Here is a 19173-nt window from a genome sequence, read left to right as displayed (position 1 = left end):
AGATAATCTAAGAGGAGATTGGAAACATCATTCTCCCAATTAGCTCTTGATTTGTCAATAAAGAAGGCTGGGGCCAGTTGCTAGGTGGGGATACAGGTGGGACTTATGGGTCCCAGGAGAAAAAGGGAGAAGGAAGGAAGGAGTGTGGCTTCTCTGCCATGCTTTGGAGGAAAAGGGACCCAGCAGCAATCACGTAAGACTCCGGGGCAGCGAGGGCCTGAGGCCTCTGCTATGGGCAGGGGCCAGGGGTGATTGGCACAGGGCCTGTGGCCTCTGCTATGGGCAGGGGCCAGGGGTGATTGGCACGGGCTAGCCAGGTGGAACAAGCCACTGAGTTTAGGGCGGAAGGAGAGACAGAGAGAATAATTTGGAAAGAGTATACTTTTCCAAGACAGGAGATATCTGCGCCCAGTAATTGTGCGTAATAGGCAAGTTAAAATCAACTAGCTGTGCGTGAGTGTTCTTTATCTGAGGATTCAAGGGCTCAGGTGGGAGCTCGCAGCGAGACTCCTCCTGGAGCAAAGACGGTTGGATGAGAAGGCGGTTAGGACTGGCAGCAGCAGATCCCGGAGCTGATCCAGGTGGAAGAAAAGGGAACCCGAAGGGGCTGGTAGTGCGGCTAAGGTCCTGGCAAGGGAGGCAGCAACTTTTAAAAGTACATGCAACAAGATATATTGATACTATACTGTGACTTTGTGTGCATGACTGTGTGTGCTTTGAATGAAAGCAGTTTAGAAAGAAAATAGGGTAATAAAGAGGCAGAAGAGAAACAACAGGAAGTAGGAAGAAAACACTGATGCACATGTATCAAATGTCATTTACTATTTTTATTAGTAACTTTTCCAGTTGATGTAATAAAATGCAAGAGCAACTTGGAGAAGAAGAGTTTAATCTGGCTCAGCGTGGAAGGTTACTCTCTACCGCTGTGGTGATCTGGAGAAGCATGGACCCCAGAGGCTCAGCAGTCTTTGGTTCTTGGTTGGTGCACTACTTAAGAAGGATTAGTGGTGTGGCCTTTTCAGAGGAGGTATGCTGTGTGTGTGTGTGTGTGTGTGTGTGTGTGTACGCGCACGCAACAAAACATATTCTCCAATGTGTGAAGAATGAAGAAGGTAGGGTTTCTCTTATATATAAATTACTGCATATGTCCAATAGTTTTCCAATATCTTTGCTATCACAAAGGTCCTCTCTAGTATGAGGTATTCGGTGTTTAATCAAGCACAAGTTTAAAAAAAAAACTTTGTCATATACTTTGCATAAATAGGGGTGTTTTCATTGTGAATGCTCTGGTGTCCAGTGAAGGTTGAACAAATCTAAAGGCTGTGTGACACTGTCTCACGTATAGAGTCTGGTGACAACCGAAGTATAAGGAAGAGTGAAAACCCTTCACACATTCATTACAGTCTTACTTTGCAAATGGCATGACCCCAAACAATTTAGAGAAAGACACGTTTCAGCTTAAAGCTTAAAGGTCCTTTAGCCAGGGAAGAAACAGAAACCACAGAGCAGCTGTTCGCAACCTGTGGGGCGTGGCCCATTTGGTAGTCAAATGACCTTTCAAAGTGGTCACCGGAGGTCATCTGTATACAAGATACTTACATTACAATTCATAACATCAAAATTACAGTTTTGAAGTAGCACTGAAAATAATTTTATGGCTGGGGGCTACCACAAGATGAAAAACTGCATTAAGGGGGATCACAGCCTTAGGACAGCTGAGAAGCACCACCACAGAGGAGAGATGCCTGCTTGCTCCATATTTGAATACGCTCCTTCACACAGATCTCTATACAACCCAGGAACATTTGCTGTTCAATGGCATTCCTTACCCTTGGATAGACGAATGCACATTACTTAGCAATCAAGAAAATGCCCCCCAAAATATGCCTACAGGCTAATCTGTAGTCAGATGCCTAGTTGAGAGTCCCTGAGGAAATGATGGGCTGTGTGATGTGTGTGATGTGGATGTCTACAACTAACAAGGCCATCTTCACCAGCAGAGGTTCTCACCTGTGTCGATTCTTTGGTGCTGATGAAGACTCGAACTGTCATTCAAGGCACAGTGTTTGGACTTGGAGAGTGTCTCGGCAGTATGAAGTCTCTGGGATACTTAAGGTGTGAAGAACAGGTAAAGGACTTGTCGTGCTGATTGCTTTTGAAGGCTTCCTCATCAGAATGGATTCGCCAATGCTTATATAGACATGAGGGATTGATATGCCCTGGTCTTTTTCTGCACACGGGTAGGGTTTCTCTCAGGTGTGAATTGTTTGTGGTTAAGCATCAGCTGAACCATACATACAGCATCTGCCTCGTCCTTCCTATGCACAGGCTAACTGTCTGAACACCTTTGTGTGTTTTAAGTTATGAAGAACCTTTAAAAGGTCTTTCGACATCTCTCACATCCAGATGGCTTTCCCTCAAGACGAATTTTGCGGAGGTTAGAAAATGTTGTCTGAATAGTAAAGCACTCGCCACAACCGTCACAGGTGTATTGCTTCACTCTCTTATGGGTTCTTGCATGTTGAGTGACATCTGAAGGACTGGGAAAGGCTTTGCCACATTCCTTACACTCGTAGGGCCTCTCCTCAGAATGAATTCTCTGATGTCTCTTAAGGTCTGAAGAATAGTAGAACATTTTGCCACATTCTTTGCACTTGTAGGGCTTCTGTCCAGCATGAGCTTTCTTGTGTCGACTAAGGTGGTAACTCCTGCTGTACGCTTTGCCGCATTTCTCACAAGTGTACCGTTTCTCCCCAGTGTGGACTACTCTGTGTCTACTGAGGGCTGAGAGATTACTGAAGGGTTTTTTACACTCTTCACACTTGTATGGTTTCTCTCCGGTATGAACTCTTTGGTGTTTTGTAAAGTCTGCAGGGCTGGAAAACGTTTTGCCACATACTTCACACTCGTGGGGTTTCCGTCCAGTGTGAATTTTTTGGTGGTTAGTACGTGTGGAAGGCATAAAGAAGGCCTTGCCACACACTTCACATTTGTAGGGTTTCTCTCCAGTGTGAATATTGTGGTGATTAATTAGCGTGGAGAGCAGAGAAAAGGCCTTGCCACACACTTCACACTTGTAACGTTTCTCTCTGGTGTGAATTTTCTGGTGGCTGTGAAGTATGGAGAGCAGAGAAAAGGCCTTGCCACAGATGTCACACTTGTAGGGTCTCTCTCCAGTGTGAATTCTCAGGTGATGAGTAAGGACCGAGCTCTTAGCCAAGGCTTTGCCACATTCTTTACATTTATAGGGCTTTTTCCCTGGTGAGGAGAAGTTGAGATAAAGAAGGGAAGATTAGGAACATTCATCATATTTACAATGTGTATCTTTAATACAGAGACTTTAACCCATTTTCATGGATAAATAAAAAGCTACAATACATCACAACACCTATATTCACCGTAGCTATATTTAGAAAATACAGCAGGTGGAAATCATTTAAACTTCAACTGAAATAAGACAACAACAAAACAGAGTACAGCATGAGTGGAACATAAGTCAAATTTAAACAGCTATGAGAGTTGTAACATGGGTAGGAATAGAACCTCTTCGGGAATTATAATAACAGAACAGAACATAAACAAACATAGAAACTGTATGAGTGCATACACCTGAAAACGGCAAAGCAGCCAAACTAGTAAAACAGAAAGTTAATGATGACTGTGTGAAACTGGATGGACATGGGAAAAGACATCCCAGAGGTCGTAAGTTCAAATCCAGCAACCACATGATGGCTCACAACCATCCATAATGAGATCTGATGCCCTCTTCTGGGGCGTCTGAAGACAGCTACAGTGTACTTACATATAATAAATAAATCTTAAAAAAAAAACAATTAATTAAAAGTAGCCTAATTTCTAAGAATTATTTAATTACAAGATAAATAACCCCAGAGTAACCAAGGAAAAGAGAAAATATACAAAACATAAACATATGAGACCCATACTTATTCAGCTAAGCAGAAAACATGAGAGGATGAGGCCCGTGTTCACACATGTACGTGGAAATATACAATACTGCTGGTCACAGAAACAGATTTTATTTTTAAGATTTTTATTTATTTTATGTATGTGAGCACTCAATGTAGCTGTCCTCAGACACACCAGAAGAGGGCATCAGAACCCATTATAGATGGTTGTGAGCCAACGTGTGGTTGCTGGGAATCGAACTCAGGACCTCCGGAAGAGCAGTCAGTGCTCTTAACCGCTGAGCCATCCCACCAGCCCCAGAAACAGGTATTTTAATATGGATTTTTCATAGGCATTAAAAACTGTTAGTCTAAAAATGTTTTAATTGTAGGTATCCCATCTAAAAACACACACAGTACATCTAATGAGATGATTTCAGGCAGAATGGGTAGCAAAATCATAGTAGAAAAAAATGGAACTGCAAATGAGGACCAAAGAATCTAAAACTCAGAATTCGTAACCGCTGTAGGGAGCATTCCTCCAGACTTGTACAGATTTCACCCAAGACTATCTACCCACAAAGGCATTTGCATTAAACCACTGACACTGTGTGAGAGAAAACATGAAGATGAAAACAATAATTCAGACAGCACTCTGAAAAGACAATTTAACTAACAGGATATAGAGACGTGACAGAATAAAACAGAGATTCCAGTCAGAGAGGGGGAACTATAAAAGTAGAAAAGAGGAAGTAAAATAACAGGAAGGAGCCAGGCATTGGTGGCGCACGCCTGTAATCCCGGCACTCTGGGAGGCAGAGGCAGGCAGATTTCTGAGGTCGAGGCCAGCCTGGTCTACAGAGTGAGTTCCAGGACAGCCAGGGCTATACAGAGAAACCCTATCTCGAAAAAACCAAAACAAACAAACAAACAAACAAAGAAACCAAAATAACAGGAAGGTTGTCTAAAGAAAAGTTATAAGGATTCATACTATTAACTATCTACCTAAAAATATATGTCTAGTATATGGAAATCTGGGTATGAATACACATATATAATTTAAATGATGTTTTCCTGTGGGTGCTGACAATGTTCCCTCCAAGAGCCAAAGACAACCAAACCAAAACCTTGAACAGCAGGCATGAAAAGCGTTCTTTTGAGTAATTAGTCCAGGTGCTCCTAAAGACTCCCAAAACACTCCAGACTATTGCTAATGCCTGTGGCTGTTGCTCTGAAGTGGAAGGTGAGTTCTTGTTGCTGAGGACACCACACTCTCAGACACAGAACCCAGGAGCCCTGACCTGGAACCGATCAGAATGCCTCCTCCCTGAGGAACAGTCTCCATGGTAACAGAAAGCAGTGAGAACCTTACCAAGGGAAGCAACCAAAAGTCCTACCCAGGCATGGCGCCTATGAACCACAACATGACCAGCATGGCACAGCGGTCAGGGTGCGGCACTGACAAGCAGAGAACGGTCCACTCTCTAGAACTCACTCAACACAAAAGAAATGCCTGGTACGGCGGAAAACCTAGCTAACCATGGGAAACCATGGATCTTGGAGAAGAGACTACAACCGCCACTTTTCTAAACCAGCAAGGTCCACCACGTCCTTCTACATGCTTGTCCTTATACTAAGAGGAAAGTATAGTCCCCATCCCTCATCAAGAAAACTTTTCTTTGAAAAAAAATGCAGACAATTTCAGAAAACCACAAATGACTAAAATATAGATGTAGGGAGCTCAGTCCAAGTGGATACACCAATTTCATAAATAAAAAATAAATAAATAAATAAATAAATAAATAAATGTATGTATGTCTGCACCTAAGGCTCAGGGAACATTGTGGAGGAGGGGCTGAAAGATTTTTAAGCACCAGAGGGTTAGGGAGTTTACTGTGGGATAGTGTCTCCAAGTAAGATCAGAAGCTACACTCAAAGACTTACCAACTTTCCTGCCTACACATGAGCAAAGCAAGGACAACCAAGACTCACGCCCATGAAGACAGAGAAAAACCTACAAGGGCTCAGCCCTACACAAACAACTACGGGCAACCAGGAAATATGGAGAGAGGGAGAACTTGTCTTCCTCAGGGAAGAGCACATCAATCACTTATCCAATACCACTCCAATCTTGAAACCACTCATACAAGTAACACTGTATAGACTGAACAGTTAATTTAGGAATATAAGTATATGCATGGGACAACAACTAATTAAACAGGAGGCCATGAATTTGAAGAAGAGCAAGAAGAAGAACATGGGAGGGTTTAGAAGGAGGAAGGGGGAATGGAATGGTGTAATCTCAAAAATAATTTAAATAATTTTTTTGAAAAGAAATGTATGAGTTACTGAATACACACCTACATAGGTATGTGTTACCTCCTATATAGGGTGTTAGAAACGTGTGCCCAGTTTGAGAGTGGTAGGAGATAGTGATGAGTCCATTGCAATGTGTACTCTCACCAAAATTCAGTACTTTGGCAGTCACTAAAAATGGATAGGAAAACAATGGCTGGAGACTTAAAGGACCAACAACAGCTGAGAGATGCTCTTCTTTGACAACACACATCACTTCAGATGTGTGAATGATAGCAGCAGGATGTTTTCCACCAGGAAACGACACCGCAATGCATACGTTTGAGCCTGGCTTTGTTGGATCCGACCGTCCACTCTGCCTCTCACCCCTCACCCCTACACACCTCGGGGCACAGCAGCTGCTTTTCCCTTCACAGTCCGAAGCTCTTGGTTTTTCTCCAGAAATCTGACCAATAACGGCTTAGAGAACGAAAGGCCTGAGGGGAGGGAGAAAGAAGGGAATTAACATTTCTACTCCAGTACTGTGCTGATAAGAAAGAAACAAGACCTAAGGTAGGCTTGTAGAAAATGAGCTTCCCACATCGGCCCTGACAGGCATTTTAGAATACTTAGGGGTTAATAGTCACAGATCTTCATTTCTGTCATTTACAAGGAAAACTATAAAACCAGAAACGAATAAAACATTTTCTCTGCCATGCATGTCCCATGGCCATCCCATTTAATTTCTGGCGTGACAAGGAGAGTGAAGAAGGTACACATGGAAATAGATTAAAACACAAGAAGTTAAAGGAAACTTGTTTTAGTTGTACCAACAATTCTCTGTTAAAAGCAGGCCTGCAAGCTGGGTGTGGCAGCTCCAGCACTTGGGAAGCCAAGATAGGCATCTCTCTGAGTTCAAGGCTAGCCTGGTCTAGAAAGCAAGTTGCAGGGCAGCCAGAGAAACCGGGATGGGAGTGTGGGGGGGGGGGGGGACCAGACCTATTACAATGTGAAAGCTCCTATGATATTTCTATAAAAGGAAGTTACAAGTTGGCAATGAATTAGGAATTCATTATGAAAGTGATCTTCACCCAGGAACACAAGGTGGCTGTAATTCTCCAGCATCACGTCCCTGTACAGATTCCACTGAGCAGAGTCCAGACATTCCCACTCCTCTGCAGAGAAATCAATGGCCACATCCCTGAAGGACAGCATTTCTGAAATAAAGATCAATGGATGAATATCACACAGACAATTTAAAGCCACTAATAATAATATAAATACTAATAGGCATCATGTGCTGTGAAAACCATTCTAAAGTTTCTCTAGGGTAAAAGAGCTATAAATGCTTCTGATGTGGGTAAATGATATTACTAACTTATTTTTGATATAGTAGTGTGATCTCACACGGTACCCATCTTTAAGAGAATAGTAAAAGTTCCTATAAGTGCATATAGCTATTACACAGTTAGGAATGCTAAAACCTAAAATGAATACATCCAAAAGGAGATGCAGACCATATGCTTGTATTATGCACTGGTTTATACTAAAGTCATAGTGTGTGAGAAGTTACTTCTCAACATGCAGTACACAGAATAATGAATATGAAATGAAATTAAAGTGCAAATTCTGATGGAGACACTGTCCTGCAGTTCGGGTTTCCTAGTATGCACAGTTCAGGAGTAACAGGGACTCTGTAGGAGCTTGGAAGTGCTCCTATTGTATTTACTTTCTTCTTATTTAAGAACTATAGGATTGCTCTTGCTCTGGTCTTCCTGTCCCTGCTCTGTCCTCTCACCCCTTCCCTCTCTCTCACCCTCTCTCCACTTGCTCATGGCCAGCCTCTATATCTCTACTCTCTGTCTCTGCCTTTTCTCTGTCTCTACTACCCTCCCAACCCCACACTCTTTGCCCTGAATAAACTATTCTATACTTTTTAAAAAAGAGAGAGTATAGAATTTAGAGAAATGGCTATCGATTTTCATTAAAAGCCCAGTAGAATTCTTCCATGAATCCATCTGGGCCTCTGTTTTCTTTTTTCCTTTCTTTCTCTCTTTCTTCCTTTCTCTTTCTTTTTTCCTTTATTTTTCAGGAAAAGGGCGTGGCTTTTATGTGTATGGTCTTTATGTGTATGGCCTCATTTGTATGGTCTGTTCAGGTTGCTGCTCTCCTCTTGGTTGAACATGGGCGGTATGGAGGAATATATGGAATACAGGCCAGGTTTCTGAAGTATTCCCTTATAAGGCTCTGGGCTTTTCCAGTGTCCGCCACAGTGTTTCCCTGATTATCGTGGTCTGAATTGAGATCCCTCTTTTCTTCCCTTCAGTCAGCTGAGGCAACAATAACTCTTATTAATTATCCCAAAAACCACCTCTGTGTCTCACTGGGTGTTTTGTTTTGTTTTTTGCTTTGTTTTTGCTTTTGTTTTTTGCAGATTTTGTGGTTTCTATTTTGTCCCTTTACACTCTCATTTTTATTTTTGTCTACTGGATTTATGTTGGTCTCTTCTTCCTCTTCTTCTTCTCCTCCTCCTCCTCCTCCTCCTCCTCCTCCTCCTTCTCCTCCTCCTCCTCCTCCTTCTCCTCCTCCTCCTCTTCCTCCTCCTCCTCCCTCTCCTTCTGTGTAATTCTTGACTTGTGTCATCAAGTTATTTATGTTTTTTTAAACATATACTCTTAAAGCTATGAAAGTTTCCATCAGAGGACTTTAAGTTCATTAAGTTCCAGAATTTTTTTTGAAATCCGTAAGATCCTCAGACAATTCATTCCAAGTTCTAAGAGACTAGAGATCCCAACTTAAGCTACTACAGTCAGCAAAACTTATCTAATGTAGCTGAAGGAGAAAGAACTTCCCAGGATACAAACAGGCTAACGGAATTCATGCAGATCAAACCAGTCCACAAACGAACCCTGGCAGCAATGCTTTAGACTACAGAGGGGATAAGCAGAGACAGGAAAAAAAGAAAGGAAGGTACAACCACTCAGACACAAAGTGTGGCAAAGAATGCCAAAAGCAATGCCACAAACAACAACAACAACAACAACAAAAGAACTAATAATAATCAGGCAGTGGTGGTGCATGTCTTTGATCCCAGCACGTAGGGGGCAGAAGCAGGTGGATCTCTGTGAGTTCCAGGCCATCCTTGATCCACAGAGTGATTTCCAGGACAGAGGTTACACAGAGAAACCTTCTCTCAAAAACAAAACAAACAAACACAAAAGAAGAAAGCAGTAACTGGAGCGGGGAAGCAAGCAGGACATGTACCTGGACGGCATCTACGCACAAGCGTACACCACTTTTTATTTTCCTTTTATAACATCATAAAAAAAAAATCAAGAGAATTTTACAAGTTGGATTTCATCCAATTCTAGATAATCTTCTACCTAGAAAAAAAAAGAGTATAAAGAAAATTAACATATTAACAGATTTGCATCAAAATAGGGCTGAGATCGCCTTTTATAACTGAAATAGGAAAATTATTATGAAGTCAGACATAGAAACGTGATAAAATTATCTGTAGCAAGAGTACAAATAGGGACTATGCATTAGGAAAAAACATGATGTATACATGACTCTGACAACAGGATAAATGTGTAACTATGCAGATCATACATGTGTCTGGGGATGGTGCGTTGGTTCTTCCTATGGACACTACTGTGGCATGCATGAAGAAAATTAATGTGACAGCTATTCATTTCTACATTAACTTTTTTTCTTTCATTTGTTTGTATTCACTTGTCAACTGTAATAAGTTTTCTATAAACTATGAGTTCCATGAATCGCTCAGATTCCGTGTATGAAACCAAACTCCGCTTAGCTGGTTTCAGTCTCATTCCACACTCCCAGTCCGTCCCAATACATTCTTTGTAGAAAGTGAGAGCTGAGTGGATTTCCTTCCAGTGTTCTATGCCTAACTCACATACTGAAGGCTGACTGAGCCACCACCCCAATAAATTCCTCAGAAATACAGAAAGATCCCAATGTTCCCAATGGAAATGCATGGTGAATGTCGACCAAGACACAACGTGCCAGAGCAAACTCTTGTGAGGAACTCACAAACTGCTGCTGAGGTGCGGCGTGGAGTAAGATGACAAACTGAGGGCATGTGCATCGAAGGCTCGGTGCAAGCGCTCGGAACACAGCTCAGGGAAGAGGTTCTCACTCAGATAGGTGAGGTCTGGGTTGGACTCCCAGCAGAGTCCTGGGCAGGAGGGAAAGCCACGGGGCCATGCTTGTCTGCTCCCTGCCCACATGTAGAGCAGCAAGGTATGACCTGGAGGACAGCCTCTGACATTCAGGCGTTCTCCTCAGGATGTGAAGAATGGAACAGGCTTCCAACTCCTACTGTGTTTCAGACTAGGCAAGGAGCTCTGGCCTGCCTCCCTCAGAGAGCCAAGGGAATAAGCACTGAGCGGTGGATCAAGGCCCAGTACACACACTCCTACAATACTTCACAAGCTCCAGTAATTGTACCCAGGGCAGGCACTCGTGCCCAGACTGATGATCTGTGTCCCACACAGAAAGAAAGAAACATCTCTAAACTCTCTTCTGGCCTGCTTCAGGAACAGCATGGCAAGTGGTTCCACAGGTATACAGAGACACACAGTCAGTCAGTCAGCCAATCAACAACAGTAAACAGCACTGAAGGGAATGAAATTAGATTCATATGACACAACACAGAATAGAAAGAAAAGAGAAGTCAAAAATGTGGCACACGTCTCTCAATTCAGGTTTTGGATGAGGTAGAAACAGTACCAAGTGTTCAAGGGAAGCCTCGTCTATATTGGGAGTTCAAGGCCAACATGTCATATGTAAAGTCTTCCCTCATAAAAACAAGACAGAGAGAAATGTGGAGAACAAGATTTTTAGAAAATATGGTCTTTGAATCTTACATTATTTGGAAAAGTGAACCATACTGGCTAAAACTGGTATTTCAACAAATACGAGCCTAAATAATCCTAAAGAAATTCACACGGGGTTAAGATAAGAGTGGCTCCTGACACAGAAGGAGCCTCTCACAGCACTTGGGGAGGCTGAGGTATGATACAATTGACAGATGACCATAGATACACAAGCCAAGCCTGGGAACTGTAAACTTCCCAAGCAGTTCCTTCCTAATAGACTTGGAAATGAGAGGAGGCCACAGAACACAGGGCTTGTTCCAGATCCAGCAAGTGAAGAGAGTTGAGAAGCCTATACTTTATAAACAATTAGTATCCTGAAAAACACCTCCTAACAGGAGAGTAGATCAGAGGCTGAGGGGGTGGCTCAGTGGTTACACACTGGCTGTTCTTCCAGAGGACCTGGGTTCAAGCACCCATCTGTTGGCTCACAACCATCTGCAACTCTGGTTCCCGGGGACCGGCCCCCTAGCCTGGCTTCAATAGGTACCAGGCAAGCAAGTGGTTCACGGACATACATGAAGGCAAAACACTCATTAATATATAGAGACAGAGACAGAGCGCGCAGAATAAAACATCAACGGAGAAGGCTAACGAATCCCAAGTCACAAGAAGTATCAAGGAGGTTGCTTAATAGAAAACGCAGAATTGTCTTAAGAAAAAGAAACTAGACATTGCCAAAGGCTTCTCCACACGTGAGATGAGAAGTGCACCCGTCAACTGTCCTTTACCCAGGACACCCCGGCCACCTGTCAGCAGGGAAACTGCTCAGCTCCTAGACCAGCAAGAGCCCAGAGCAGAGTGAAGACAGAACACTTCCCCGAGAGAGCTAGAGCAGGTCCCCAATGGAAGAATCAGCTGCAAGGCTCACTATCTGCTCCTGCCCAGAGCAGGCCCACCACAGCACAGGCCGCCACAGTCATAGGAGCCTGCTCTTCCCAGGCCACTGTGGGCTGCCTGCGTGTGGAGGGCAGAAGGTCTGTCACCACGGTCTCATGTGGTGGGTTTCGGCTAAATTCATGGAAACATTCCAGGACGCTTAAGTTTATGCGAGACAGAGTTTACTTTCTAGATGGAAGAAACGCACCGCCTTTCTGGCCAGGCAGCCAAATGGGATTTCCTAAGAATGGTGCAGATTCCTACTCAGCCCCTAATCAGAATATGCAATCTCACTGTCCCCTCTCCTTCAGTGGATCCGGGTTCTAGAGACAAGCCCAGGACAACAGAATAGAGAGAGTGGGAGTCACAAGAACTCTCGGACCTCCTGTCTGTGTGCCTCAGAGACAGTTTGTGAGAGAAGCCCAAACAAATCCTTCTCAGGTGTGGGTTCTTCTAGAATGCAAGATTTTATAAACTTTATAAAGAGACTACTAGGTGTTTTTACAAACTTTATAAACACGAGTACTACGTGGCTATAAAGTGGGGCAGTGACCAGAAACTCCACTTTCTCTGGACGTGGTTACAGCCAAGAGGGAGGGAGTCAGCTAGCACCGTTATGCTGCCCCGGCCAAGCTGGGAGGAGAGCCCCAGCCTTGCCCAGGGTGCAGGCAGCCGCTGACCAGCCTGCCAGGGAGATCCTGGATGGACGGTAGCAGCCGCAGGCTGACGGCTGCTCCCAGCACCAGCTGTCGCCCTCCCCAGCGCTGACTTATATGGGGACTCAGCAGCCAGCCTAAGGTTAGAACAGCCGCTCCAAAGTGAGCTTCTCCCGACTGACCCTGGTGACCCGTGACAGCTCCTTCAAAGATGGACCAACCCGCCCACCCTGCACGATCCCTCACGCCTGTCGGGCTGCCCTGCACCCCGGACCAACCTTCATCTCGGAGATCCAACCCCAGCGGGGTAGTAAGAAACTTGAGCCCAAATTGGAGAAGAACTCGCTGTGAAGGGCGAAACATGCGCAGAAAGAACTCAACAGGGCGCTCCGGCTTCCCTTGCTTGTTACATCACATTGAGTGGGACTACATTTCCCATAAGTCTGTGCAATGGAGATTCTAGAGTCGCCGAATCCCGTGTGTAGAAACACACAGTCTCGCCGCTAGAGGGAGACAGTCGGAGGAAATCCGGCTGCTTTTAAAATCCTCTGCTCACAACTGAGATGTTGAAATGTGAATGAAACCTTACAATAATATTTAATAAATGTACTGGTTGGGGTTTTTTGGTCACTTTACTGTGGTTTCACACCCAGCTCTGATAATTATAGGAACGTCCTACAGAATATAACGTTCATTTTGACTCAATTTTTACTTTGAGATAATTACAAAAACACTAACATGGGAAGTCACGGCTAAGCCTTTCAAATGAGTTTTGAAGACAGGCCCGGTGGCAGCCACCTGGTGGCAGCTACTCACGCATTGAAATGAAAAGAACAAAACGAAATGGGAGGTAGTTGGGTGGCATGACAGGCTCCCTGCGGTCAGGAGGCCTTGATTTTAGTGTGCGACAATGAACACAGGCAATACAGGAGAACCAAACACAGTGGCAGAGACACAGAGAAATTGTTCCCTGAATACTGCGGTCTCAGAAATATGATCCTGGGAATACAAAATGAGCTAGGAACTCACCTTGCAGCATGGATGTATATGACCACCTCCTTATGCAAACTCTATACATGTTAGTACCTGCGAGTGACGTGATTCTCAATGAAACGACTCCTGAGCAGAGACACTGGGTAGTTCATATTTCATTTTCTCTCACCATAAGCCACTCACGTTTTCTCTCTCTGCCTTTTTTCTTGGTACTCTTTCCCTGAAATGATTATGAGTTGAGGGTGACAGGTATATAATACATTTATGTTAAAATGTACATAGGAAATGAATAATACACTTTCTGTGGTGAAGAAGGAGGCAGCAATGACAAATTCTGCAATGTTAACAATCAGAAGTATGTCTTCAGAGAAGGTACAAAACTATATTGCCAGTATGTATGTCTTGAGAGACGTGTTAATGAAGGGACCAACGATGTATCTGGGGTAGTGGCACTAGTTCAGTATGCGGCAGGCATAGGAAGTCTTAAAATTTCTCAAACAGTTGATTTTACTGGATTTTTCAGGAACATATTTCTATTGCGTGCAGGTGCATGAACAGCCTCATTCTAAACGTGCATGCCAATCAAAGTCCGTGTGAATGTACTGCTTGTTGACTTAGTTTCTCTAAGTGGAGGAGCTGTTCCACATTGCTGTGTTAACGCCCCGCCTCGAAGACAAGGATTGGACAGGGACTGTACAGTCTCTGCTCTGAAGCGGCCTCCCTGTGAATCGGTATGCATCATGGAAACGGGAAGTCGTCCTTGTGATGGGCTTGGTACCTTTGTCTCAAGCATGAACTACACAGGAATAACTCTTCCTAAGAAGAGATGGGAGTTCTCCACACTCTATGGTTCCAATAGCTTCTTTACTGCAGTGAGCTCACCTGACAGCCCCAAGGACATATCTCTGATATCTTTGCATTCAAGGAGGAATCACCTCAGTGTTCTGCTGAGGAGAAGTGGGGGAAGTTCAAAGCGGATATACCATTCAAATAGTGCCACTATGAACAACATAAGGATCAGAGGAGAGACAGGAAACTCTGTAAGGAACATCAGACGTAACCAGAGGGAAATCCTATAGTGCACAGTGGACCAAGAATCAGTACACTCACCACTGTGATCCCAGGAGCTCTGCTCCTGATCTTGGGAAAGCGGTAGAGGAGGTAAGCCTGTGTTTAGAAAACACCCAGGTCGAGTTTGTGAGAAGCCAGGATGAGGGGACTGTGGTAGATGAGGTGGTGGGCTAGAGTGAACACAGATATTAAATTCCTCACACAGACTAACGGATGAAAGTGTCACCAAGGAACTTACACATGGAAAGATCAACACATGGATTCTGGAATTTCTCCACAGTGAACACCAGAGACTTGTGCTTTTCACTCTGTTCAATGATTTTTTAAACATCTGTGCCCTGACCCATGCCCTTCACCGAAAGGCTTCCAGTGCTCACATGAACCCTTTTTTCTAGGTGTGGCATCTTATTCATTGTTGGCTCACAAAGTTGTGTCAGCACAGAAGAACAAGGATTAATTAAGTTCATTTATATTACTGTGTTTAACACCAAAGACACCTTCATTATAGCCACCTGTTTTGCCCTAAGCTAGCCCCCTGTCTGTTTTCTACTTTGTATTAGATATAATGTGTCAATAAATTGTCCATGTTAGCAAGCCATGTTTTCTGATTCTTCTGTCTTAAGTGCCTGACATGCTACGTGCTAGGGAAACCAATGATGGCTTCAATAAATATCGTAAAGACATAGTATTCAGTCCTTCTATAGCCTCCTGCTTTCTTATTTTTAAGTAATGAAGATCAATCTGAATTTTCCCTTCAGTAGCAAGATTCTGTACGTAGATATGAGCTTTAAAATCATGACGTTTTAGCAGAAATAACTAGAAAACGTGATAAACATTACGGAGAAAGGCTCCACTCACAGGCTAAGTTCGGGTGCTGCGTCCACAGGACTTTAAAAGAGCCAGAATGACCTGTGCTTGCACACGTACTGAACTGAAGCCCGTGCCTGCTCAACAGCTGGCACTGAGTAAATCCTCTTCTCTGTGTTTCTGGAAGCCTTTCGCACTGACTCAGTGGGGCATGTAGTCCTAAGCACTATGACATCACCGTGTTCTGCGTTCTGCTTCCAAACTTCGCTTCTCCCCAAAGTTAGGCGTGTGTCTGCTCTAACTGGGTTTGGATCTCTGACATGGAGGTTGTGCAGGGAGCACTGCTGTCCTTCAGATTTGAGGGACTGTGTATGGTGGCTGGTCTGGCACGGAGGGAGCTGACTTGGGCTGGTTTGGAGACAGAGGAAGCTGCTGATCTGAAGGTGTTGTGCTGACCTAGGCTGGGCCCACTGCCCCTGGTACACATTTGACCTGGAAGAGGGTCTCATGCCAAAGCCATGTGCTGTGTCCAGTCTCTTTGGACATGCCTGCAGCTCGAGTCCACTTGTGCCTGGGACTGGAGGGCTAGCTTAGTAGCTAAGGAAACAGGATGGTAAGGGCATGGTGGGTCAGCTGACACTAGGGCCTGAGATTGTTCCAGCTTTACTGGGGAATCATGATGGTCCTAGCTGACCCATTCTCACACACAGGTGGTGTCTGATTTCTCAGTATATCTAGGGTAAATGAGGTTTCTGTCTTCTGTGCTTATAGCCTGCCCAGCTCCTTCTTGGTTGGAGCTGACAGAAGTTCCTAAACTTTCTATTTTATGAAGAGTTTGTGAATATGATTAGTTTAGGGAATGTCGGTCCTAATTAATAAGTTGACACCTTTCCAGACAGCTACAGTGAAATGGATCCTCCTGTACACAGCTCAGACCTGAGTCCCCAGACTAATATGATTATAGTCACAGAATGATCCTGTAAGTTTGGAAAGCCATGGCTCCTTCAGGGTCCTCACCATGCATTTTGCCACAACAGTCAAACCACGTGGAGAGAGGGGAGAGGGGAGAAGAGCACAAGAGGGGCAGAAGAGAAGCTGAGAGTGAGAGAGGTAAGAGAGGAATAAGAGAGAGGGGAGGGGGGAGCAGCCAGGCCTACCTGGCTGTTGCCAGGTAACTGTAGGGAGGGGGATACCTGGCTGTTGCCAGGTAACTGTGGGTGGAGCTTAGACAATTAAACTGTGTTGAGTTTTGTCAAAGGACTTTCTGGTGTCTAATGAGATAATCATGTGGTTTTATTTAAGTATGCCTATATGGTACATTATACTGCCTGACTTTTTAAAAAATGTGGAACCATCCCTTCATGTCTGGGAGGAAGTCTACTTGGTCATGTTGTATAACATTTTTGATGTGTTCTTAGATTGGCTTTGAACAAACTTTATTCAGTATTTTTGCATCTGTGCCGATATGGGTTATTTGTAATTATCTTTCTTCACTGAATCTTTGTGTGGTTTGGGTATCCAGGTTACCATGGCCTAATGAATTTTGGAAAACTTCCTCCATTTCTATTGTTGTGGAAAAATTAAGGTTCATTGGCCTTAGCTGTACCCTGGAAATCTATTTTCATTCAGGAGAGAGTTGTTTAGATTCCATGTGATTTTAACATTTTTTTTTGTTTCTATTATTCTTGAAATTCTGGTGTACTCCATGGTGGTCTGAAAGGATGCAGTTCATTATTTCAATTTCCCTATGTCTGGTGAGAGTTGTTCTGTGAACAATATGTACTCAGTTTGAGAGAAAGGTCCGTGAGAGCTGAGAAGAAACAGCCTAGTGTAAATTCTGTTGTGTGGTTAATAAAGTTCACGCTCATGAATAGCACTTTGATTAAAAAAAAAAAGGAGCAAGATGAAATAGAAAAAATATAAACTACATGTTTTAAGGAAAACCTGAGCACCACGAAATGGACTGGATGTAAATGCACTGTTTAGACATATTAAATGACTGAATGGAGTAGTGACCTCCGGACAAGATTCCACCCAGCTAAGCTTACTGTTTACACATTTGTAGTGAAAAAAACACTTATATCATGTTAGGTGTTATTATGATCTGGCTATTGATTTCATTTAGAGATAAGGAGACATTGTGTGTCAAATTGACAAGGAGTGGATTATGATGGCTATTGTCAACTGTCAAGTTAACTATGTCTGGAATGAACTATAATCCAGAAATGGAAGGCATAGCTGAGATCCACATCTTGAGGCCAGAAGACAGTCTATGAATGTCAGATTAGACATTAAAGGAAATCACTGAATACAGGAAACTGGCCAAGCTGTGTTGCAGAGCTAGCTCTCATTCTGGCGGCCAGACTTGGTGATGTGTAATACTCCCTCAGATGGGACAGCTTTGAATGGATGAAGGCATCCTGAAGAATAACCGAGGCTTGGCACTGAGAAGAGCAAGGACCATTGGTGGAGTTGTAGCCTCATTGGCAGTTGAAAGCCCAGGACTGAAGGGGTCATGAGGAGAGCCTATGAGAGGCTATTGGTGAAATTGCAGCCTAATTGCAGTGGAAGACCCCAGTGTATTGAAGATACCAGTACCATACTATGACCACCAACAACTGAAGTACAAATGGAGTGGAGCCAGCCAGAGCTTAAAGGGCTACAGAGCACAGCGCTGGAGAAGTGAACCAAGTCCGTTGGAGGAGCCCAGAGTGTGGATCCCAGATGTTGTACTTTGAACTTTGCTTTTAAACATTGTTGATATGGTGATAGACTATGGAGACTTTTCAAGATGGACAAATGCATTCTCCATTCTGTTAAGACCATAAGCCTATGGGGGCCAGGGACTGGAATGTGATAGTTTGTAAAAGTTTTGTCCCCATGATCTGATGTGGTTAAACACTTGCCCATAGGGAGTTTCACTGCTAGGAAGTGGAGCCTTAGTGGAGCTGGTGTGGACTTTAAGAGGAAGTGTGTCACTGTGGAGGCAGGCTTCCAGGATACACACACACACACACACACACACACACACACATATATACATATACATATATACATATACATATATATACATGCATACATGTATACATATATATGTGTGTGTGTGTGTGTGTGTGTAAAAGCATGAATTTTCTATTTGTTAATAAAATTCTATCCGTAGATCTGAACTTTAAAATCACAATATTTTAGCAGAGATAACCTAGAAACATGATAAATGTGATTAATGTGAAAGGCTCAGATCATAGGCTAGTATGCCGTGCTGTGACCAATGACTTTAAAAAAACCCAAATTCCCTGTGCATGCCCATGTGCACCTGCTCACAGTTGGTCTGTATTCCAGGCAGTGCTGTGACAATAGTCACAAATAATATAAAATACCTTGGTGTGACTCTAAGCAAACAAGTGAAAGATCTGTATGACAAGAACAAGTCTCTGAAGAAAGAAATTGAAGATTTTAGAAAATGGAAAGATCTCCCATGCTCATGAATTGGCAGGATTAGTACAGTAAAAATGGCCATCTTGCCTAAAGCAATCTACAGATTCAATGCAATCCCCATCAAAATTCCAACCCAATTCTTCATAGAGTTAAAAAGAGCAATTTTCAAATTTGTCTGGAATAACAAAAAACCCAGGATAGCAAAACCTATTCTCAACAATAAACCTTTGG

At 43.5% G+C, this 19173-nt stretch overlaps 1 protein-coding gene across 1 annotated transcript in view; it reads right to left on the bottom strand.

Moving 5' to 3' along the window:
- Positions 1 to 13045, bottom strand: part of LOC127667093 (zinc finger protein 708-like) — a 37423-nt gene extending 24378 nt beyond the window's left edge. The window contains exons 1-4 of the mRNA XM_052160125.1: positions 12915 to 13045; positions 7292 to 7417; positions 6605 to 6697; positions 2378 to 3258 (exon numbers count right to left, since the gene is read on the bottom strand). Of these exons, the coding sequence (XP_052016085.1) occupies positions 2378 to 3258; positions 6605 to 6697; positions 7292 to 7417; positions 12915 to 12999 (1185 nt within the window). The 5' untranslated portion in view covers positions 13000 to 13045. The remainder of the gene's footprint in view (positions 1 to 2377; positions 3259 to 6604; positions 6698 to 7291; positions 7418 to 12914) is intronic.
- Positions 13046 to 19173: the final 6128 nt, after the last annotated feature.

This window comes from Apodemus sylvaticus, chromosome 16 (assembly GCF_947179515.1).
Source record: "Apodemus sylvaticus chromosome 16, mApoSyl1.1, whole genome shotgun sequence".
Lineage (NCBI taxonomy): Eukaryota > Metazoa > Chordata > Mammalia > Rodentia > Muridae > Apodemus > Apodemus sylvaticus.
This window is presented reverse-complemented; position numbering and strand designations above follow the sequence as displayed.